This window comes from Mytilus edulis, chromosome 1 (assembly GCF_963676685.1).
Source record: "Mytilus edulis chromosome 1, xbMytEdul2.2, whole genome shotgun sequence".
NCBI lineage: Eukaryota > Metazoa > Mollusca > Bivalvia > Mytilida > Mytilidae > Mytilus > Mytilus edulis.
The window spans coordinates 80316489-80342185 of NC_092344.1; the positions used below are offsets into that span (position 1 = coordinate 80316489).

At 32.2% G+C, this 25697-nt stretch overlaps 1 protein-coding gene across 1 annotated transcript; it reads left to right on the forward strand.

Moving 5' to 3' along the window:
• The first annotated feature begins 5600 nt into the window (after positions 1–5600).
• Positions 5601–23961, forward strand: LOC139491299 (uncharacterized). The gene is made up of 2 exons (XM_071278917.1): positions 5601–5758; positions 19990–23961. Exons 1-2 carry the CDS (start codon positions 5719–5721, stop codon positions 20856–20858), a joined length of 909 nt encoding a protein of 302 aa, XP_071135018.1. The 5' UTR covers positions 5601–5718; the 3' UTR covers positions 20859–23961.
• Positions 23962–25697: the final 1736 nt, after the last annotated feature.

The following is a 25697-nucleotide window of genomic DNA, read 5'->3' on the forward strand; positions in this document are numbered from 1 at the left end:
TAAAAAAATATTGCCAGTTATATATCGGCGGTGCTTAACTTGTGGCGGACTGTATATATCAAACAGTGTAGGATCTTAAATTGAGAAAGGATATTCACTGGAGTAAAGCTGATCACCGTAACGGCATTCACGGTCATCCCAAGATGTCGGATGAAAATATAGGTCAGTATCTGTATTGTCTATTACAGTGTTTCTATATCATTTTCTTTACAAAGGAGACATTGATACGATGTAAATTTATAAAAGATTCACACGGAAATCACAAATTACTTCCGAGAAATGTGCATGAAACAGGAAATTCGATTTAAAAAAATGGCTATAGATGACCGTAAATCACAATCGAGATGACCGTAACAGAATCAGCAATTCATAACAAGGGTGACCGTAATTGGTTAAAAGATGACCGTATTTGTAAAGAATGACCGTAATTTCTAAATGATGACCGTAACTTTTATAGAATGATCGTCAATTCTAAGAAATATCCGTATTTGTATAACTACTTTTTTCTTTGTATCAAATGATTGATGGTGTTGATATAAAACTTATTTATATGAGAGTATTATCCTAGGTAGGAGAAAATAAGACGTGCTTTAAATGTGAGGAAATAAATTTTACTTTATTTTTGGTAAAACGGACAATCCATAATTTGAGAATATTTTACAGTAAAGCGACTTTAAATTGAAGTTGTCAAGAATTGATTAAATTCATTTATAAATATACTTAATAAAGTTAGTTACGATATAACGGTCACTGTAGATTAATGATGTTAAAGGTCATAAATTCTCTTTCTATTATCAAGTTTAAATGGGCAACTTATTTACATTTGAGTTAAGATGTTAACCTCATAAGGTCAACCGCTTATTTATATACATATTATTGAAACTTATTCAATTATTCTTTATCTATATTTGTTATGTTTGTATATATATTATGATGTATTGTTAATAGTAATACATGACTTCGGTGTTGCGGCATATTAAAATATTAGAAACTTTATTTCTATTATTCACAGCTAAAACAGTCCCACCCAAAGCCAAACTACGGCAAAGTTACAGGTCCGTCTAAACAACTTACGAGACAAATTAAAGTCCTGATATAAATACAAAGTTCACCATATATATCTGTTTTTACGGTAGAGAGTATAATTTTTAAAATGAACATACAACAAGACATGCACATGAAAAAGTGGGGAAAACATGCAACAAAAGCGCGATTAAATGACACCTTACAAGTATAATAAAAAAAAGTGTGCTGCACAGCCTCCAACTAAAAGCCAAAAGATTGTTTTTTTATTTCTGGAATTCCTTGTAATGACATATAATAAATGCACTTTTTTAAAATGCCAATGGATGTACACCCATTGATATTAATTTATATTGTCTTTGATTTGTCTTCTATTTTGTCTAGCAAGTAAAATAACAGAACCTGTTTTTAAAATACTACGACCAAACCAGTGAAGGCGAGGTCCAGCAAAATAGATCCTTAAAATAGTCTTGTGCGTATAGCGTATCACAAGGGGCAGGGGCGGATAAAGCCATTTAAAAAAAAATAGGGGGGTCCCAACCCAAGGTAAAGGTGGTTCAAACTATGTGTCCCCATTCAAATGCACTGATCGGTAAATAAAAAGAGACCCCGACACCCCCCCTCCTTTTGGATCCCCCACTGAGGGGAACCTTGTCAATTTGTATATACAGCAACTTTTCGTCGTATCTCTGTCAATTTGTATTAAAATTTAAAAGTCGTTATCTATAAATATTTCATTGTTTACGAGAAATTTGCAATTTACTATCATTGTCATGAACTCAAAATACGGCAAATAGTTAAAAGTTACGATCATCCTTTATAAATTAAAGTCAATCTTTACAAATTACGGTCATTTTTTACAAGTTAAGGTCATCTGTTTACCAATCACGGTCATCCTTGTTTTATGTTACGGTCATCTTGAAAATATTTTGATAATGATTTACGGACATCTTAGCGATTTTTCAAATTGATTTCGCGTTTCCTGAACATTTTTCGGTAGCAATTTGTGATTTCTGTGTGAATCTTTTATACATTTACATCGTATCAATGTCTCCTTTGTAAAGAAAATGATATAGAAACACTGTAACAGACAATACAGATACTGACCTAATTTTTCATCCGACATCTTGGGATGACCGTGAATGCAGTTACGGTCTTCAGCTTTACCCCAGTGGATATTGGGAAAGTGTCAAGGCGACAACAACTCGACCATAAAGCAGACAACATTCATACTGTAAGAAAGAAAAAAACTGTTTTGTCTTGTTTTTGAAAAACAGTAACGCTCATCTCTAAAAAGGAGATTGGTAATACAAGTCATCTCAATAACAACAACATATATAATCACTAAAATAGAGACTACTCAACTAGTTTGTATAAACAGGTGTCGTATCAAATTTGAACTATTCTACATATTACAAGAAAGGAAACATAAAGGCTAGGAAAACCTGAGGAGGATAGGCCTAGGTCTCATTACCATAGCAGAATCACCTATGGTGAACAACCATTTGTGTAAAAAAGCACACCAAAAAAACTTAATACTGAATGTATATTCTCTTATACACTGTTATTATATCAGTTAAATCTGTATGACTGCTTGCAAGTGTCTGCACCTACATTTATATTTATGTGGACATTTATATGGACATGCAACGGATATTGACGGACGTCTAACGGATAAGAACGGATATGAACGGATTGAAAAAAGTTAACCGTTAAGCCTCGGTCACACCTTAACGGATAGCTCGAACGAATGCCTAACGGATAACGTTTTCCAATCCGTTCATGTCCGTTGGAGATCCGTTCTTATCCGTTAGACGTCCGTCCATATCAGTTTCATGTCCGTTTAACGTACGTTTTATCCGTCGACTTCCGTTCTGTTCGGTGGAAAGTTTTGAGCATGTTCAAAACATTGAACGGACGTCAAATGGATGAAATTTCCGTTGAACGTCCGATAGGCGTCCGTTTTGTACGGTACTCGTCCGTTTCGTTTTCGTTTTGTTTCCGTTACTTGTCCGTTATACATCCGTTGGAGGTCTGTGAAACGGACTTCTACAGGACGTATAACGGATACAACGGCTGATGAACGAATCTGAAACGGATAAATGCCAATTGAAAAATTTTGCCAAATTATTGGTATGTCAGATTTCTTGAGTGCCATGAATTCTTATTATTCATAATCGATCTAAAACAGCTCTTATTCAGGCCAGACATTGCCCTTTGCTGTCATTTTGAAGTACAAACCAAAACCAGTTACACAAAAACATTTTGAATACTGATGCGATTTACATGTATTATTATTGTCGTCTTTAATTTTTCCGTATATCTTGTTCAACCGTTTTATCCGGTACGCTTCCGTTAGGTGTCCGCGTTATGCGGTACTCGTCCGTTGGATGTACGTTTGACCTCCGTTCTGTCCGGTACTTTTCCGTTTCTCGTACGTTGCATATCCAGTGTGTGTCCGTTTTGCATTCGTTACGCGTCAGTTTCATTTGGTCAGTACATCAACAGATTCCAGACGGATAACGATTTTGTCAAACGAACAACTTTTATTTTCATCCGTTAGTCGTCCGTTCGTGCTATCCGGTAAGGTGTGACCGAGACTTACGCAATTGTATCTTACTGTCATTTTATATTTAAGGCTTACATCCATAATAATTGTGTTCAAAAGTCTTCTTTTTGATGACCACTAAATGGAATGGAACCAAAATATTACATGAATGTTGCTTGTGAGGTGTTGATCAATTGTTATTACTCTGAATCTGATCCATCATAGAACATGTAGAAGATAACTGCCAGCACGGGACTTCATATAACATAGGACCCACTGAATAGAATGGAAACAAACATGTCATGAATGTTTCTTATGGCGTGCTGACCAAGTGTTGGTACTTTGAAGCTGATCTAAGTTGACCACCAGAATATTTAAACATGGGACCCTAAGGAAAATACATACAAATGTCCTTTTGTAGAGAACCAATAATTTCCAAAACCAAAGAAGAGTCAGGTGAGCGACACAGGATCTTGAGAGCCTCTAGTTTCATCACTCATAATTCGGTGTCGTTGATACAATTGATACCATATGGCAGATGCATGCACAAACATGGAGCCGGAAACAAAGATTGACGAAAAATATTAAGAAAGACGAACTAAGAGAGACATAATGATTTTGACAGTTTATAGGCCTTTTTATATTTTACTTACAGTAAAAAACAAAAATGTGTCAATAAATATTTTCTCATTTTCAGACAAGACATTCTATACCAGCGACGTGGATGCATCGGAACTAGTAGTTAATCTGTTGAACACTCCTAGTTTGGTATTTCGTGTTAGTATATAGTTAAGTGCTCTCGACCAATGAAATTGTAGGATTTAATTGTGAAGAATGAATGTAAATCATTCTTAGCAGGGGATTATCCTTTTATTTGTATATATTTACAGTTCAAAACTACGAGGTTCTATAAATGAGGTACAACTGCCTCGAAGCACATTTATCAGATTGAAAGGATGGATCTCAGTGATTGAACCTGACTAAAAGTTGCAATGTAAAACAAACCAAAAGATATCACTAGTGCAGTTAAATTGTACCTCGAATTTCATTATGAATTTATTATTAACTTCAAATTACTAAAATAAATAGACAATACCAAAGTAATGCCAGAAAAAAACATGTTTTAAAATACAAAATAACATAAATCTTAAGCTTTCAAACGGATAATTCTTCTCTAAAATATTACATGATTTACATTCATACTCACAATCAGGAAGCAACTACTATTACCAACTTTTCTTTGTACTCTTGTGTCACCTAATGTCTATAACGCATTTTTTAATATTTCCCAAATTAAAAAATAGTCTTTACATCACTAAAACTAACTCATAAATGAACTGCTGAAAAAACGAAGTCATGCATCAATAACAAACATTTTATTTACATTGATCATGCTGACAATGAAACCAATCATAGGATCATTCGAGCCTTGAGCACTTTACAATATTCTAAGTTTGTAAGAGAATGAGAACCCCTTTCTTCATGATAAGTACTCACTAACGCTCGTACTTACTCATGAAGAAAGGGATTAGCATTCTCTTACATATGCACAGTTCTCCTTTAGAAATCCAAACAATGCTGGTTATTCATCCGATTATTCAATAATTACGATTATTATTACACCTTGAGACATGTACGTTTGAAGGATTACTGTTCATGACTATTCATGTTTAGGTATACACATTACATGTTTGTGCATGAATGTCTAAAACGTCATGTCTTAACAAGTGATTACAAAGTAGGTGAAACGGAAACAATTTTGCAGCAAATCGGGAATTGTAATTGCACCGAGAAATTACCAATCCATATTATTATAGTATCAACATATTCAAATAGTTAAAACTAAAAACTAAATCTTGTCATGCATAACTTTTTCATATAGTAATCCACCATATCAAATAAATGACACGATGGTAATGTAACAAGCACATAATTTTAATGATAGAATAAATTTCTGTTTATATTTTGACTGAGAAGGAAATCAATGAAGATCATGATATTTTCTTTTACTGCAGAGTAATTGCAATTCTAAATTTCTCGATATATTTTGAAACACAAACGCTTATTTATCGACACTATCATTTCAGAGGCGGTCGAGATGCTGCAAAAAGATTTATTCCGTTTCGAAAGAAATTTGCATTTTGTTCATGGGAATTTACATATTGGTAAAAGTCAAGATATTTCAAGGTATGTATTTTGATTAGAAGAGAATGGATTGCATTTGCCCAATCATACTTTATTTATTCGAGACACGCCGATATAAAAAGTAGAAGATGTGATACGATTTCCAAGGAGACATCATGAGTCTGTCAGATCATACATGTTTGTTCGACGTACCCTTATCACATAAGACCACAATCTATATGTTATAAGGAGATATAAAAGGTCCGAGGCGAAAAAAAGCAATGTGAAAAAAGCTAGACAAAAACTACAGCAATAATTAGAGAACAACTATGGTAGACAGAGGCAAACTCGAGCATAGTAATACAGAAATCGGGATTGGGACAGACATATACTCAGTGTTGCAGGGTTAGATATGTTGGGGAGCGCTCACATGAGTGATGTAAAACATAAAAACAATTAATTCAAGTTATATGCCTAGTCAAAATGATTATGAAGTCTTTATTAAGAGCTATTTCATTTTATTATTCTTTGACGCCTTCCTTCTATAAGTTATATGGTTCGCTACTGACCCCCTGCGGATCCATAGAGGGTAAGTAAAATCCATAGGGGATAAGGCCGGAGTATTTTATTTGGTAATTTTTTTATTTAAATATTCTTATTTCTCTAACTTTGATTTATATTTATTGCCAGTTCATGTAATATGTTGGAGTATGTGCAAAATGAAAATATCTGTCCGAGACAAATAAAAAATGTATTAATTTTTCTTTGTGTAAAATTGAACAACTTTTGCAGGCGTTTATTTAGAAGTCCGCATGCGAATTCATTAACATGTATTTTAAAGTATAATCAGTGGCAGTCCTAGAAAAAAAAACGACCATTTTTCTAAAAAAATAACCTAGCCAGTTCATTTAAAAACGTACTTCGATGCTGTATTGACAGAAATTGCCAAATTAAAGCACAAAGGAAATGGCCTCTTAACAGTCCAGCAACAATGCACAAACTTTAGGAAAACTCATTTATTTTATCTTGACATCTTTCTACAAAGCTCAGTTGTTCACTTTCTTTATCAATAGAAATTTAAAACATGAGCATTCAGAATTTACATGTAAACAAACCACCAACAAAATATTGAAAGACGTGGTTTTACTGACAATGGTGGCAACAGTATTGATTGATGAAATCTTTAAGATTTACAAAACATTACCGAAAAAGCCTTCAGATGTTATTCACAGAAACTGTTTCTCATTGATGTTCATTTCTTTGCTGTTATCTTTTTGGAGTTTAAATTGGGAATTACAAATTGCTGCATGAAAGAGAACAGCTCCACATTTCTATGCTTATGATCGTTATATGTACTTTGGAATCATTCCATAAAACATCCGTTTGATATCATTGAATGACAGAAACTGTCTATTACCCAGCTTGGGGCTAGTTGTGTATCTGCCACAATTACATGGAAAAACTGTCTACAACTTTGCGCTGGACCAGGTACTTGAATATTTCATTGATCTTGATGTAAAGCAGTTAAATAAAAGGCCCCTCCGTAACTGTTGGATTATTTGACAGTCTTTCTTCCTTACAAAACCGATGATGGCTGTAAAAAAATTTGATCATTCAATTAGGTGATAATAAAATTATTTTGCAATCCAAAGAGAACCGGAAAATAGCAGACCAAAGTTTCAACAGAATAATGCCACAAAAACAGTAATTTTGCTAGACTATGAAATTGAAAAACTTGTTAGTCAAATGTCCCTTTAATTGTGAATATAAAAAAAGTAAATGCATATTAGATTATTTTTTTTAACCGGTATTTTGAATTCCAGTGTTGTGATTGCCAAATTTATCTGCCCCCTGATAATCAAATGTTATCACAAATAAAAATCATCTACATTTCTTAATATTTTCACTCGAACCTCCCTCCCACACCCCTTATGATAGGCTATGGATGGTCAAAAGCTCAAAAAATAGCAATTGAAAATGCATTGCAAAGAAAAATTCTGGAGGGAAAAAAAATTATAAAAAAAGGAAATAAGGTCAGTTAATTATATATTCATATTTTATTAGTTAAAAACCTTGCTTATTTTACTTAGTAAGCTACATTAATAAGAGCAAAAACTAAAAAAAGTTAATTCATGTGATCTTAAGAAATTGAATTTACTCAAATGGTAAATTATTGTAAAATTTTGTCATCATTGATCATTATTAGAATAAAATGCACAAGATTTGTGTCACCAACTTTCATTTGTGATGTAAATATCCAATTATTCGGGTAAAATATACACTATTTTGTGTATAAATATGTAAAGAAGTTGATAAAGCTCCATGAAGAGAACAAGCCCCATGTTTTTTTTCAAAAAGTATACTTTCATATAAAGTTAGTTAAGTCATTAGAGATGTGATCATTCAAATGGCAAATTATTGTAAAATTTTGTCATCATTGATCATTAATAAAGTAAAATGCATAAGATTTTTCCCAACAACATTCATTTCATTTCAGAGATAAATATTCAATTATTCAGGTTAAATATACAATATTTTGTTTATAAATATGTTAATTAGCTGACACAACAACCTGAGGAGAAGAAACCTCATTTTTTTCTCAAAAAGTATACTTTCATAATCTATAAAATACCCTGGGAAATTAGACAAGGCTATGATAGCTAATCCAATAGTTGAATTTACAATAAAAATGATTTTAAAATTAAAAATTGTGTCACTTTCACTTATTATTTTAAGCATTATTTTTTGTTTAAATTTCTGTCAATAATTTTGGTAAACTTATCCTTTTTCTGTAGGATATTTTCTTGGCAGTATTTTACTGTTCAACTAAGAAACATAGGCTTGATTTTAAAGGCTCTTTGACTTTGATGAAACTTATTGTGACTCTTGATCTCAAATTATAGAATATAAAATATAAATGATCAGTACTATTGATTATTTTCATTTTCAGAGAGATTTTTCAAATTGTATGAAAAATGATTTTTTTGCATTACACATCATCAGAAATGTATACAAATAAAATCTTACTATTCTACCAATATAAAGGTTACAAAGTATATTCAATCAGCCAGAGCTAATTCATATCAATATAGCTAGGTTTCTACATGTAGAGGAGTGAAAAAACCACGTTTATTTCGCATGTGAAATTATCGTTATTTATTTCACTAGGAAATCAATGTAATTCATTGCAACCAATGTAATATATTATTATAACATAGTTGTAAATCTGATTTCGTTTATTTACTTTTTGATTTTTGTAAAGTAAACTCCTTTTTATGCATTTTGCTGGGTTTCTTGGTTTCTTCTTTTTTTTGACTGGTGATATCAAAGGGTGATAACCACTTGCACAAATCGGCAAAAAAACACCACTTCGCGGTGCGCGAACTGGTTATAAAATATTACCTCTACTGTAAACAGTGCGCTTCCCTAGCAAGAGGCGATCGGTAAAGAAAAACGGATGATGGTGTAATTATTTTGCTTGTTTGAAATGACCTAGTACAGACGAACTAAGACGTGTCAACATAATGTGAATATGATAATGAATCATGTAAATTATTGATCGTTAAGTTTATCACCTACTCGTCGTATTTCCTATGATAGGTAAACGTGTGAATGTTCGATTTTCAGTGTCATCAAAGTTCAAACTTATAATCATGCCATCTTTTCTATATTCTTTTTAATAGTATCCAATGGTCGGAACACCTTGATTTTTTTCCAAATTTATAAAGTTGATTATGTTGCATGATATATATATTTATCGGGGGGGGGGGACAAATTAATATACAAAAAGATTGGCAGGTAATTTTTATTTTGGTTGCTACGTAAAATAAAGGTAGGTAAATTAAAGATAAAGAAGGCACGCTTTTTCAAATAGTAAACAATTTAATTCAGATGCATGGTATTTTGTCAAATGATAAAGAATATCGTGGAAATTTACTACATTCATATAATCAATGCAATGTTCATTAAAGATATACAATATGACATACTGAAAGGCGTAAAACCACCATTAATTGAACAAATAAGGGGGGGGGGTCGACTGAAAATATTACGAAATTTAGATGATTTTTATTTGTGGTAACAACCATTAGATTATTAGGGGGCAGCTAAATTTGGCAATAACATCACTGGAATTCAAAATACCGCTTTAAAAACAACAACATTTCTCTATTCAAACATTGGTCTAATATTTTCAGGTTCTCTTTGGATTGCAAAATAATATTATTATCACCTTAATTGAATTTTCAAATAATTTTACAGCTCCATCGGTTTTGTATGGATGGAAGTCTGTCATAGAATCCAACAGTTACGGAGGGGCCTTTTAACAAACTGCTTAAAGTTCTACTAAAGTCAAAATATAGGACACTACACAAACATATATATTACCTTTGCGTGTATTTTTCAACCTATAATGAATAAAGTCATAACCTATGGGCACATATGTTCATTTAAACATACTTAACATACACTGTGTAAATTGTAAGTAAACTTGAAATTATTATGTGGTGGCCAAACCGGTTCTTAAGGTGCACACTAAAACCATTTTGAAATCTGGAGGCCTGAAAAGACTTTTTTTTTTATTAAAACTGGTATGGACGAATACTATTACAGATGATGCAGTACAAGCTAATGTTGGTTTGTCACATAAATATGTTTCAATGGCGTATTTGTCCAATTTATGACTTGTACCTTATATAGTCGTTCACTTAGATGCATGAAATTAACTGAAATTCGTATAACAATACATGTTCTGAAAAAATCAACATTAGCTTGTACTGCATTACATGTAACAGAATTCGTTTATAATAATTTTAAACAAATAAAGTCACCTAGCAGGCCGCGAGATTTTTTTGAAAATGGTGTGTGCACCCCAAGAATCGGTTTGGATACTACATAACACCTTTATTTATATAATTTTACCTTTTCTATCCATTTCATAAGAAAAGTCACTGTTCTATTGTTCTAGTGTCACTGGAAATTCGACTGTTCGTATTGAAAATAACTTGATGTTTGCGTATCCAAGATTCTATTGCCTATATTCCTATCGAGTGTTTTTCTTAATGAGACACTTTATTAAATTTAAATTCAGTCCATCATTTTTAATTTCCTCGAAAATATTTTTCAATAGGTATTTCGAGACTTGAGAATTTTCACACAAACTTTTAGTTGAAAGATAAAATAAAGAATGACGGACCTTCAATTGATGTGTAAGTATGGACGACAAAACAAAATATGTATATTCAAGATTATTTGGATCCATAAGTTTAAATTACGACAGTGGTATTTAGTGAGTAAAATGAGGTTTGTTTCGTCCGTGGTTTTACTGATTTTCACTGTTACGTAACTCTATTGTTACTGATAGAAATAAGGTCAAACCGTGACCTGCTTCCCAACCGTTTTATGCTGCGGTTTTTTTTAACAATAAACAATGAAACACAACAACATTAATAGATGATGTCACCATTAACGCGTCACGAACCCCCTATGAAATTTACTAGTCCCCTACAGTCTCATAGGGGGTCACCACGTGACGGCGTTAAACAAATCAAAACGTCATGATTTACCCGCGGTTCGATAAAACGTTATTACGCAGAAGCTTTTTTCTATATGAACATCGATAGATAATTTTGAGGGTATCTTTGAACTCCAATTTTTGGCATGAAATTTGGTTTACATTTAGTTTTGTAACTAGAAACCACGATGCACTATTTTCCGTAGCAAAAGAAACGAAATCCTTGGCAACAGATAAATGATTTGGTTGATTTAAATTAAATTACCCTCATGTTTAAAGAATCTCAATATATCTATTCCGCAACCTCAAATCCCTTTTAACATCTATTTATGTGCTAGTTTCTTTCAATCCAAGATATGAACGAACAATAACCTTCCCTCAGCTGATTTAAGATTAAATGTATGTTGGAAGCATCTCGGTGGTATTAATCAAACCTGTTATGTAAACAGACCCAAAACGACTGATGAAGTACATTCAATTAAGAAAATAATAATAATAATAATAATAATAATAATAATAATAATAATAATAATAATAATAATAATAATAATAATAATAATAATAATAATAATAATAATAATAATAATAATAATAATAATAATTAATAGTAATAAATTATAATTATCCGATGGAAAATCAAAATAAATCAAAAATGAAAAATATTTAATATATATACATAACAACATAAAAACACAATAAATACAAATATAAAATATATAAAAATTGGCGTTACGAGCAACATGCTTATGATTGATATGTATTTAAAAAATAAATAAAATACATATATCAATCAAGAAATTAACTTCACATTATTCGAGCATCTATCGCTGCAACTGCAATAGACGATAGAGTGTAGATGTATAAATGTGACTTCAAATAACTTAGACCATAAGGAGAAAGTTACGAGCCGCTTGATTATACATCTATCAGAAACATAACTCGTAGAGTTTTGAATGAAACCCTCAACAACGTGAACTTAATAGTAAAGAGAGCCTTTAAAAGAGAGTATTGACAAGAGCTTGAAGCATAATTCGAAGAAGACTTGTTACTTCGAAATATTATACCTCTCTACGCGTGACATGTTGAGCGCTGGCCCATCCCATGTCAAACATAGGTAACTCAAGTATATTAATATCTACTCTTAAATTTTATACCTGTTGTTGAGCGCTGGCCCAGCCCATGCTTAGAGGGTATGGGCTCACTTTGCAACCTGAGACGGATAACCTCGAGTGAAAAAACCATTTACACACTAAAACATGTATCCAAAAGAACTGTCAAATGGACAAACAAATGATTCGTTCACCCGACGAGAGGGCTGCCTAGTTATCCGTTTTATTCAGGGCTGCCTGAGAACTCGGGTAATAATTTTGTGACAAGTAAAGAATGGGTAAAACCGATTATTACATTGCCCAAACAAAATGTGTTACACATACATGCTGTCCTTGTAACGCATTGAGTATCCCCAAAATTATTCCGAGATAGTGATTGTGCTAAAAAAATTGTAAAAAAAAATATTCCTTCTAAAAATATATATATATAAGAAAATACTTGACATAGTAATTAATTATAAATAGCCATCTACTAATTCAATAAAGAAATAAAAGACCCAATTTTTGAATATGATTTCGTAACATTCAACAGATCTTGATGCCTGTTATCTTTCAATTATTAGTTAACGGGTGTTCCGTCAGATATCTGACGCACCCAAATTTGAATATGCGATAAAAACCATTATAAATAGTATCTTTGATTAAATATAAATGGTGCTTATGTAAAGCTAAATGCTGCTGTAACCAATGAATCACATATTTATACAACTGATCTTATAGACAAATATGATTTATAATACGTTGATGAATAATTACTCGTTGGTAAAAAACAAAATGGCAGTCAGATAAAACAATGTAAAACTATTACTTTAACAGTCAATTAGCTTTGTCTGTATATTCGGAATAAAGCAGGTATCAAAAAACATCTCATTATAACTGAAGTTCATTGTTATATAAGTGCGGATCAAAAAACCTCTCTGTAAAAGTTAACTTATATATCGTATCACACTTGAGTTAGTTAACACATGTCATTCTATTTGCTAGATGAATAAGCAGATATCACTATGGAATTAATGCAAACCTCTCTGTAAAAGTTAACTTATATATCGTATCACACTTGAGTTAGTTAACACATGTCATTCTATTTGCTAGATGAATAAGCAGATATCACTATGGAATTAATACTGTGTTGATAGATGTTATAGAAAACAATGTACAACTGTTTATGATACCAATTTCTTGAAGAAACAACCTTTCAATATTGTCGTGTTGTGTAAATAAACTTTGATGTATGAACGTTTTATCAGGAAAGATGTTGATTTCAAGCGATCTTGTTCCGTTAAAATTAACTCTGTGTCTAGACTAACATGTTCAATTGGTGTTAGTTCTTTGTTTCAAGTAAACTCGTCATTTAATAGTATCGCAGATCTGGTAAGTTATGTGAGCACCAAACGTTTTTCTCCGTAGTCGAAATATGAAAATAAATAAAATACTGTTCAAAACAATGTATAAATAGCCGCTAACATATATATTGCATGACTGGGACGATTATTATCAATTTCCATCCACACAACTTCTTTTCTATATACTCATTGTTGTAATTTCAAAAAACACAGAGAGACAATACAGGTGATTTTCATAAGCTAGAAATATCAACATTTGTTTATCGTATTAAATCGTCGTAGATCTGTACTCCTTAACCTTTCCCCATCTGTAATGCAATATTTAATTGTCCAAGACAAAATTAAATGGATAAGGTCAATGCATGTGTTGAGAAAAGATGATGCTGTAGATTTGTTTGTCTTTATCACTCCTCATTACATACTTACATGTCTATTATACCTTTCTCTATAGTTGTGATAAATGAGGTAAATAATGTTGTGTGTGACATCAGGGAGAAAGTATAAAATATAATTGTGAATGGTCATGCGTATATGAACCATTAATCATAAAGCAAATATATATAACATGAGCTGTACATTATTAAAATGCGTACGTGAAAATGAGTTAACTTGTAGCCAAGATCCGAACATATGCTTGAAGTGATATTCCAAGCCATAGAATATATAATAAGAACTTAATAAACGTTAAAGGTAAATGCATACAAATAGTGTATGACTACAGGATAAACTTCTCATATGGTAAAGGGCTTTGAGAAACAGGGAACAAAACTATAGTATACAACCTGATGCAACTCTGTTTCATAGTTCGTTATTTACATCGTATAAAAGATCCAGATAATGTATGCCACTTCTAGGCCATGTCAATGTGTATGTATGATATATTGAGGTGAAATATTAAGAATGTAATCAATAATTATGATGAGTGTTGCCTCTTACTCAAATAGTAGATACATGTATGTGTACGTCCGCAACAATAAAGGGAAGCAAAATAATAAATTTATTGTGATATAGTAAATCCAAAGTAAATCATTTTAAGGTGCATACTAACGATAATCTAACGAGAGAAAATACATTCATATTTTTTGTTGAATATGATAATCCAAATATGTTACACTCATCAAGTGCACTGAAGCTTTTTAAGCTGATTCTTGTAATCAATAATTGAATTGTACGTTTCGATTTTCAAGCAATGAATATGATTATTTATTTAGTAACTATTCAAATAGCCAAGTAATATGAACCACATTTTGATTGTCTTCAGAAATTAAAAAATGTACAATAAACTGACCTGTCTTGGAAAAATAAACTTGTACCAGTTTAATCATTGAACTGTTCAAAACTTCTGTATGCCTCCATCCATATCGTCAAGACTGTATCCACCTATTCTGCAGTAATAGGCGATGAGTCGACCAATAAATCGACTATGACCGAAGATCGATCACTTACTATCCATATATATTTTTTTTAATGACGAACAGTTCTTGTATGTTACAGATACTAGTACACATTGTTTATTTGTTAAATGAAAACATTGGAAACGATAGTTATTGCAATAAAGATATGAATAAAAACACACACACTATCCATTTCACTTTACTAAGTATCAATAAAGGTACTATAGAGGCATGTTCAGCTGTGAATATTTGAGAATGTAAACGTCAAATGTTATATCCACAATATATTCCGCGATCTAACAGCGAACAAAAATTGTAATATAAACGTAATAAGTATTGTTGTGCAGTTCGTGTACATCCGCATATATTCCAATTAAAATGTTGTATATAGAAATAAACTTTTGAAACTAGCGTGAAAGATCAACAAAGTGATCAATGGTGGTACTTGTAACTTGTAGTTGAAATATTCAATAAATACAAATAAACTTATTACAAAAATAAACATGTATATCTATCCTATACAAAGTGTCAACTGCTACTATTACAAAATTTCTGATAGCTATAGACGATGTTGGGAAGGAGTGACCTCCAGTTTGACGCGTCTGATTTATCAGATAACATGACAAAGTAGAATTTCAAAACACTGCGGTTAAACAATTTGCAGACATCATAAATAAGTCAAGAATAAGAGATAAAGATACAAATGGCAGCTGCAAGGAAATAAACACTTACATAAACTTTAATTAATGAACATTAATACACACATATTTAATAAAAATGTGAATTTTACTTTCAATGAATATTTATTTTTTAACAACAGATATGTACAAAGTATATAACCCTTAGCAACAGATTGAACTTCCTAGCAAAAATTATCATTTAGATTCTGAAAGAGCAGGTACAAAAGTTTCATTGTAAAGAGTTTCTTTATATATTTTAGTTTTCCGAATTAGAGGGCAAAACGTAATGATTGGTAAAAACTATCAATAAAAAGCAATAACTCACTCAACGATTTCGGTCTTGTTGAAGTGTTAATCCTGTCTTCTATAGGTCAGATTAAGAGTTAAAACTAATGAGTTGTGGCATAATTACAAATACGAAAACTATACACCTAATACAAGATGACTTACATGTAAGTTTTTAATAATTATTATAATATCGTTCAACAATGAACAAACCCAATACTCTAAAGCAAGCTTTAAAAGATCAACCCCAGTTTTTTTTTAATGAGGTTCAGTCTACAATTTTCTATGTTGTGTTTTGTGTACTTACTGTTGTCTGTCTGTTTGTCTTTTTATTTCTTATCCATCGCGATGTCAGTTCATTATTGACTTATAAGTTTGAATTTTCCTTTAGTATCTTACGACTTTCTTTAAAAAGACAACGGCATATACAAATTTTTATAACAAATAAAATGGAAAACCAATGCCTTATTTACGCCAAAAAATAGAGTGATAAGTGTGGCACATAGCAAGTACTCATTTGTTACCACAGAATCATATGTCCTCGAATGTGAGCTGGGTATTTGTTGTTGTTGTTTTGTTGGGTTTTTTTGGGGGGGTATGATTACAAGCGCTTTATCCATCTAGTTTTGAACAATAGTGTAAATATTATATTGGCTCCGAAACTTTATAAAAGGACAAAAGAACAGACAATAATCAGTAAAAAAAAAACTTATGTGTAGGAATTTCTACATTTTGTTTGGGCTGTATACCCATTTTGGGCTGCGCCTTTGCAACCTGAATCCTGCATTAACTTGTCCAAAATACTTGATAATTTGCATACTAGATCTAAAACAGGTTATTCCTTTGCGCTGTTCCTTTTATTTTTGTGGATTATTTTTGTGGGTTTTTTTTTAATTTTTGCTTTGATTTTACTGATTGTGTATCATGGATACGACAACATATAGTGTATTTTTTTTTAATATATCAAGAAGTAACATAATCATGATATAAGCGTAATCAGATAAGCATCAGAACTACATAAGGTCATATCAGTCCAAAGTCAATTCAGACAGCGAAAACTGGAAAAAAAAACTTACAAAAAAGAAAAGGTGGACATTTTTTAATTCATAAGCATATGCAATATAGAGCTTCAATATGACGCAGTGATATCAGGCATTGTACCAAGAAAAATGCGTTCAAATGCATGCTTTATGGAAGTGCATATCGTGTAAAAATGGCAAAAACATCCAGGAAAATGTAGATCGTAGAAAATGAAATATTAAGACCTAAATTCATTTCTAAGTAGCAACATTCCAGCAGCACCTGCATACGGAATATATATCTCCCAATTGATACGATATTCCCGTGCTTGCATTTCCTATCATGATTTTCTTGATAGAGGGTTGCTGCTCACAAGGAAACTATTAAACCAAGAGTACCAAATGGTGAAGTTGAAATCATCCCTTCGTAAATTTTACGGACGCCATTACGAGTTGGTTGACCGTTATGGAATAACCGTATCACAAATGATATCGGATAAGTTCCTTACGTCGTAACTACAATCCCCTTCCCTTTCCTGAATGTGACCTACTGAATTAGACTATTTACCGGATTTGTTATCACATAAGCAACACGACGGGTGCCGCATGTGGAGCAGGATCTGCTTACCCTTCCGGAGCACCTGAGATCACCCCTAGTTTTTGGTGGGGTTCGTGTTGTTTATTCTTTAATTTTCCATGTTGTGTCATGTGTACTATTGTTTTTCTGTTTGTCTTTTTCATTTTTTAGCCATGGCGTTGTCAATTTGTTTTAGGTTTATGAGTTTGACTGTCCCTTTTGTATCTTTCGTCCCTCTTTTCAATCTTGCATGGGGTTTTCATATTAAAAGAGAAAGTAGTCATATGCGGACCTGTTTTTGTATTGCTATGAGTTACAATTTATGACAAAAATCTGCAAAGACCCATCGAAAAAACATTTGATACAAAAAGTTAATAATACTTTTAGATATTTTGATAATATATTGGCTCTCAATAATGACGACTTCAGTATATATACTGCAGACATTTATCCTGTTGAACTTACCTTAAATAAAACTAATACTAACAATTACCACTGCACTTTCCTCGATATTGATATCTATATCATTAACGGAAAACTTAATACTAACATTTATGATAAATGAGATGATTTTTTTTTATTTCCTATCGTTTATTATCCATCTATAGATGGTGACGTTCCCTTGTCACCATCTTTCGGTGTTTAAACATATCAACTTGTACGATTCGCTAGTGTTTGTAACAATGTTTTAGATTTTAACGAGAGAACTTTATGTTTTACTGAAAATTATTATTATTTTCGATATCACAAACTAGTCAAAACATTTACTAAATTGTATCATCGGTACAAGGACATCAATCGTAAATATAGCTCAACATGCATACTTCTTATTTGTTCAGGTATTTTACATCCAATCTTTTATGGAAATATTCTTTACAATGCACAAAAGTGTCAGTATCCACTCAGAAACTAACAAAACCTTTAAATATACTTATTAAGAAGGGATATAGTTACGACACTGTTGTCAGGTCCTTAAAGATTGCATATGTAAGCTTTATTATTGATTCACTTATAGGGTCTTTGAATTGGAACTAAACACATTTTATTTAAAAACCAGTTGTTGGCATGACACGGGTTATGTTCTTTTCATATATGTTATGATGGTATGATACTAAACCCCTAACGGGAGGGATTGTGCCTGATATTCATATGATAAATACATAATCTTTCAAGCTGTTTAATAGACGTCTGGATCTGGCATGTCAGTTAAATGCGAGTAGTCTGTTGTTATACGTTTACTTTTCTACATTGGAAAGAGGTATAGGGGGAGGGTTGAGATCTCATAAACAAGTTTAACCCCGCCGCATTTTTGCGCCTTTCTCAAGTCAGCAGCCTCTGGCCTTTGTTAGTCTTGTATTATTTTTTAATTTTAGTTTCTTGTGTATAATTTGGAGTAAGTATGTCGTTCATTATCACTGAACAAGTATATATATTTGTTTAGGGACCAGCTGAAGGACGCCTCCGGATGCGGGAATTTCTCGCTACATTGAAGACCTATTGGTGACCTTCTGCTGTTGTCTTTTCTATGGTCGGTTTGACACATTCCCCATTTCCATTCTCAATGTTATATGAACCGTGTCGCCACTGGAGGTCGTATATTAAATTTTCTCTCAAAAGTCCACCGTTTCAAACGAATTTTTGAATGTGCAACAAAGTATTAATGAAGTCATATGAAAGTATATTTTCTAGAAATTATATACTAAGATGGAACTATCATACGGTAAAAATTAATGTAAATCTGATGGAAATGTGATTTTGGCTACAAATTCCCCTTTGACACCATGACTGAAATGTCATTGATACGAAGACATACCAGTGTAGACGGGATTCAATACCTGATTCAAATTTCGCGGGATGCAAATTTTCGCTTATTTTCGTAGATTGCCAAATAAATTCCGCCAAAAATAATAACCGCCGAAATATTTCGTATACCTTATTTAATGAAAATCGCGAAATTCTACACCCGCGAAAATAACCCGCTATACGATATTTTCTATGACATAAGTAATAGATGTTGTACAGTATGAAGCCTCTAAATGTCTATTACATTCTTTAGCGTTCTCTTGCCCCATATTGACTCAATAATGAAAACCAGTTTTCTTGAGTTAAAAGAATAAAAATGCGCAAAATAAATTAACAGCCGTTTCAAAAGAGCTGAACCTTTTTTTCACGAAAACTATAATTGCGTGCATTGTTAGATCATAGTTTGATATTTTTGATATACATATATCAGCGTGTTTTATCTTCATTCTCCATAAACAAGATAACGCCAATGCAATTAAGTCCATTTATGTTCAGTTCACTACGGAACCATTTCAAATTGATCGAAAAGTGTTCATATATAATTGTAAAATTGCACCTTGTATATGTTTCAGAGTTCAAGTCAAATTCATCAACTCAGTTGTCGGGTCAAGCAACTTACCAGCACAGAGGTAATGGAGACGAGTTAACATTAGTCACAGCATATTTTAACATAGGTTCATTTAACAAAACTCCGCATTTAATTTATTCTAAAAGCACATATTATAAATGGATGAAAAATTTTCAGTTTGTGAATAATTATGTTATACTTTATACGGATGACTTTAATCTATCTGTGTTATTCAAATCGTATCGTACACATTTCCCAGTTAACATGACAAAAGTTTATATTCGGCGTCAAACAAGTCTTTGGGCTTTTAGATTGAAATCAAGAATCAAAGCTATTTACAACCAAAAAGGATACCCAACTCCAGGTAAACCAGCTTATTCATCTGCAATGCATGCTAAGTATGAACTGATAGGAAATGTAATAAAAGAAAATATCTTAACGACGACACATCTTGCATGGATTGATATAGGTTACTTCAGAAGCAAAATATCTGATTGTTTTGTTATGAAACCGCTCAAAAATATGAGAGATGATCATATATCATTTTCGCAAGTAGATTATTTCAAACCTATGCTTACTCTAAAAGAAATAATGTATCAAACTAAATATTATTTAGCTGGTGGACTTTTCATTGGACGACCAGAATATCTCTCTTTGTTCATCGAGGATTATAAATTAGCAGTAGAAACCTTGATGGGAATGAATCTAATGAACTCTGATCAGCAAATATTGTATGCAATGTATTCGAGAAATATATTATGTTTTCAGCCGAGGGTACCCATTCAACCATTCTTTGACGAGAACATTTTAAAATCAGGAAAGGGTGAATCATGGTTCTATTTAGGGAATATTTGTCAGAGGTTAACAAAATAACTGCATGTCATACTATCTTATTTTTAATAAATTGAAGTGATGTGCATAAAAAGGAAATCAAACAAATATATACAAGAAACCAGAAGACAATACTTAACCAGCTAGATGCATCATTCATCAGTATTTTGATGTTTAAATCAAATATCCCTACTGGTCATTAAATCTAAGGTATCAAACAAACACATAGGAATTTGCATTAATTTTACAAAGAGGACGGTAATAAATCAAATAATACCAATTTTACTGCACCACTTGCGCATTTTGAAAAATTATGCACAGGGCAAAATCATTCGAAAATAAACATTTTAACCCATACATTTTTAGAACTGATATTTAACAAAAGACCAAAATAAATTAAACCTGAACAAAGAACCAAAAACATAGTCATTTTCACAAGGATTTCAACTATTTTGTACATGTACCTGCAAATTTTAATAAAAAGGCCATATTTTCTATATATTCTTCTTTGCTTTCATCTAACGTAGACGAAACCCATATCAGCTAAAATATCACAATAACGAAATGAGCACAATAGGGAAAATGAAAGAAATATTGATAAACAAAAATGGCAAACAGTAACTAACAACAACTGCGATATAAAAGAATCCTTCATTGGAGCGTACAGTATATGGTAGGGTTAATCATGTCTGTCAGCACAAATTCATTTTCTAACCCATAAAAGATGTGATACAATTAACAAAAAATGTAAAAATCAGATATGAACTAATTAGCTTATTTAACACACAGTTATTTGAAATGATTATCGTGGTACTTATAGCTATGAAGACCTGTTCTAAGAGACAAAACATAAACAATCTTTTGTTTGATGGCCACGATCACATCAGTACTTTAAGAACCATTGTCATCCCCGATCATGGTTTCAACAGACATAGTCCGAGATTACTCTGACGTCCAACGGCTGTTTTGGCAGACAAGATGAAGCAAGCTTGTCTGGCAAAACATCCGTTGAACGTTAGGGTTATCCCGGGCTACAAAAGACATAGATAGAGCTATGGATTAATTTTTCAAAAATGACAGATTTATCTTATTTTGATGAAAACCTTATATCCCCTTGTTAGTCTATTGGCATGCAATCAGAACTCTTTTGTAAGGGAAAATTTTTGAGTTCCAACGTTCGAGACTAAAGTGGTGGTATACGAATTGGTATGCTTATAATAATCAGGGATATGTTATTGATGCACCTACTTCCAGTTTGAAATTCCATGATTGCAGGTTTCAGGGGCAAAAGGAAAAAGTCTGAGTAATGCATGTGAATGTGGTTCAAGGTATTTGAAGGAAATGATTTAATACAGTGAAATCTATATGCATAGCAATATAACTAGCTTACTCGGGATGTTGTTAAAATATTCATCTCACTCATAATGTTGATCCTACAATGGACAAAAAGATCCAACTGGATGTCAAGCAGCCAATAAACAATCATTAAATATATACACATGGAAAAAAGTATTGCAACACCTTGATTTTTTAAAACTTGAAAAATCAGCCTCTTTTTTTGGATGAAAAATTATAAAATATATGTATAATATTATTGAAACATAGTTTATGATAACATTGGCATTGAAACAAACAAAAAATGTTTGAAAAAAAAACGATTTATATAACCACAGTTTTGATAACAAAATGAAGTGTTTTTTGTACAAAAAAATGTATTTTACAACTTTTACTGTAGTCGAACTTTACAATGTCAGACATTTCAAAATTAATGTTCAGATGACTGTTCACATCATGGTTGTTCGTTATACGCCCAATAATTAGTACTTTGTGCGCAGCCTCCATTCAAACAGATAACCGCATCTTAACGTCTTCTGATTACTGCCATAAATCGACTAATTTGTTGCTAAGGTAGCAGCAACCATTTCTGATGAAGGGCATTGTTTATTTCATGATGTGTTTGAACTGGGGTGTCTTTTCGCGCACTTTTCGCCCAATAGTGTCCCAAATATGCTCGATATGGTTCAAATCCGGGCTACGATCGGGCCAAGGAAGATGAACCGAATTCCATTTGAACATTGGATCTTCCTCCATGATGCTAATTTCCAACTTTGGTGAGCTCTGCACTACGTGTGATACGGAAAACTGTGTGTCTGTTCGTTAGCAAAGGTCTCCGAAATGGTCTTGTCGCACGATAACCAGTAGCGATGAGTCGATGTCAAGCAGTTCTTGTTAAAAGGCTCATGTATGGCCACCACTCTCTTTTTAGGATTGTCTTGTTTGCAATGGGTTTCCTTCTGACCAACTTTCATTATGCTTGATTTTCCCTAGCAAATGGTATAGGGGGTCTTCATTATCTTGGAAGGTCTTTAACTGCGTTTATTGCCTGATTTTTATTCTCAAAACGACTTATAGTGGAATGGTGATGACCAACAATACGTGCAGTTGTTACAGCGACATCCCTGCTTCTCTTATGCTGATAATCTGCCATCTTGCTGCAGTAAAGAGTTGTCAAGGACCCATTACAAGGTGTCAATCACATAACTTTAAAAACTTGGTTATTTTAATAAAATTAACGGTACCAATTTTCTTGCACCAGATGCGCATTTCGACAATACATGTCTCTTCAGTGATGCTCGTGGCCAAAATATTTGAAATCCAAAGCTTATATAAAAGATGAAGAGCTATAATCCAAAAGGTCCAAAAAGTATATCCAAATCCGTCAAAGGAATCAGAGCTTTGCATGAGGGAGATGCATTCCTTAATTTATAATAATTTCTATCATTTTGTAACAGTAAATTTTAATAACACAAAAAATCCGTATTTTCATGCCAGTACCGAAGTACTGGCTACTGGGGTGGTGATACCCTCGGGGACTAATAGTCCACCATCAGAGGCATCGACCCAGTGGTAGTAATAAAATTAACGGTACCAATTTTCTTGCACCAGATGCGCATTTCTACAATACATGTCTCTTCAGTGATGCTCGTGGCCAAAATATTTGAAATCCAAAGCTTATATAAAAGATGAAGAGCTATAATCCAAAAGGTCCAAAAAGTATAGCCAAATCCGTGAAAGGAATCAGAGCTTTGCATGAGGGAGATACATTCCTTAATTTATAATAATTTCTATCATTTTGTAATAGTAAATTTTAATATAAAAAAAAAATCCGTATTTTTAAGTGTTGAAAACAATGAGGATGAAAACATCTGTTTTGCTGTTTACGGGTACAGTAGCTGCATGTGCAGATAAAAACTTATCGAGTCGATATCTATTGATTAAACTCATGTGATACTTAAATAATATTTAACTAGTTCTATTTTACCAAATTATATCACAAAAAAATAAAGAGTGTTTTTTTTAATTTCAATTTCAATTTGGTGTTGCAATACTTTTTTCCAGGTGTATATATAAAACAATTATATCAAAAGATATTTGATATTTGGACATTTTTTTAAAAATAAATTCCTCTTGCTAAACTGTATCTACAATGCTTCTTCGTAGACAAACATGTATTAATTTAAATCAAAATTCACACAGTCAACGTTAATTTGACGAAAATAATCTAAATTATACTAAACTTAACCGAACCAGAAAGTTGGGAATTGTATATACAAACTGTATTACAGTTATAAATACATCAATTATATGCATGAGTATGTTTCTCTTCCTTTTTCCTTGAAGTAAGCCAGTTTTAACATGTACATAAAATTATAAATCTCGCAATTTAAAAAATAATAATACCGCTCGCTCCATCTGTAGAGCTCCCGCCTCAACAAAACTCATTTTCAAGAAATAAATACATTAAAAAAATTCGCTCGCTCGCCCCATATTTTTTAGGAATTTTTGTCCGAGAACTTATAATCAGATTTGTGTTGTCTAATGTAGAAATATTCCATCACATGTTAATGTCTTTGTGGGAAATCGAACTCCAGACCTTAAGCATATATATAGACCTACACCAGGACGACTGGATACGAGCTGACTGTTACTTTAACATATTTGAATAATTATTGTATAATTTAGCTATATTTATCAAGATACTATCTACCTCTATTTAGAAAGATGCATGGATCTTCCAAGTTTTATGATCTTTAGAAATTTCACTTTTGTTATTATGTACCTGTCTATTCTGTCATTTATTGTATTTATTTGTAATTTGTACTCATGTTACACATATTTTGTGTCGGAGTGTAAATAAAGAATTAATTTGAAATTGTTAATTAAACATATTTGAACATTGTACCCGGAACTCATTATCGATATACATGTATATTATATAGTAATATCAAAGTATTATATTATTATTGTTAGGCATTCAGAACTAGATGTTTCGAAGAGTAAATGTTATTCTTACATACTTTTGATTTTTTAACCCTGTATGCTAACATTCCCATGAAAATTTTAAAATTGTTTGTACGCACATTGAACGACAAATTTATGTGACGTATAAAATTTTCTGACGTCAGACACTCAAATCAATAAATGTGTTCGTAGATAGTAGATGTCTTTGGCTGACCGTGCAAGGGCTGTATAGTCAGTCAAGGTCGTTAAAAACTTCCATTTGTTTGATGTCTTTGTGTTCTGTTAAATTGTTCCTTTTAAAATTGTTAAACGATGATGACTGATGTACCCATATTTTGACGATTATATTTATTGTGTCTGTTTATTTAACGCATCAATGTAAAAATATCGGAAATTGATGAGACTGTCATTAAAGTAAGAGGGTTAGCGCTATAGAACCAGGTTTAATCCACCATTTTCTACATTTGAAAATGCCTGTACCAAGTCAGGAATATGACAGTTTTTGTCCATTCGTTTTTGATGCGTTTTGTTATTTAATTTTGCCATGTGATTATGGACTTTCCCAATTGATCTTCCTCT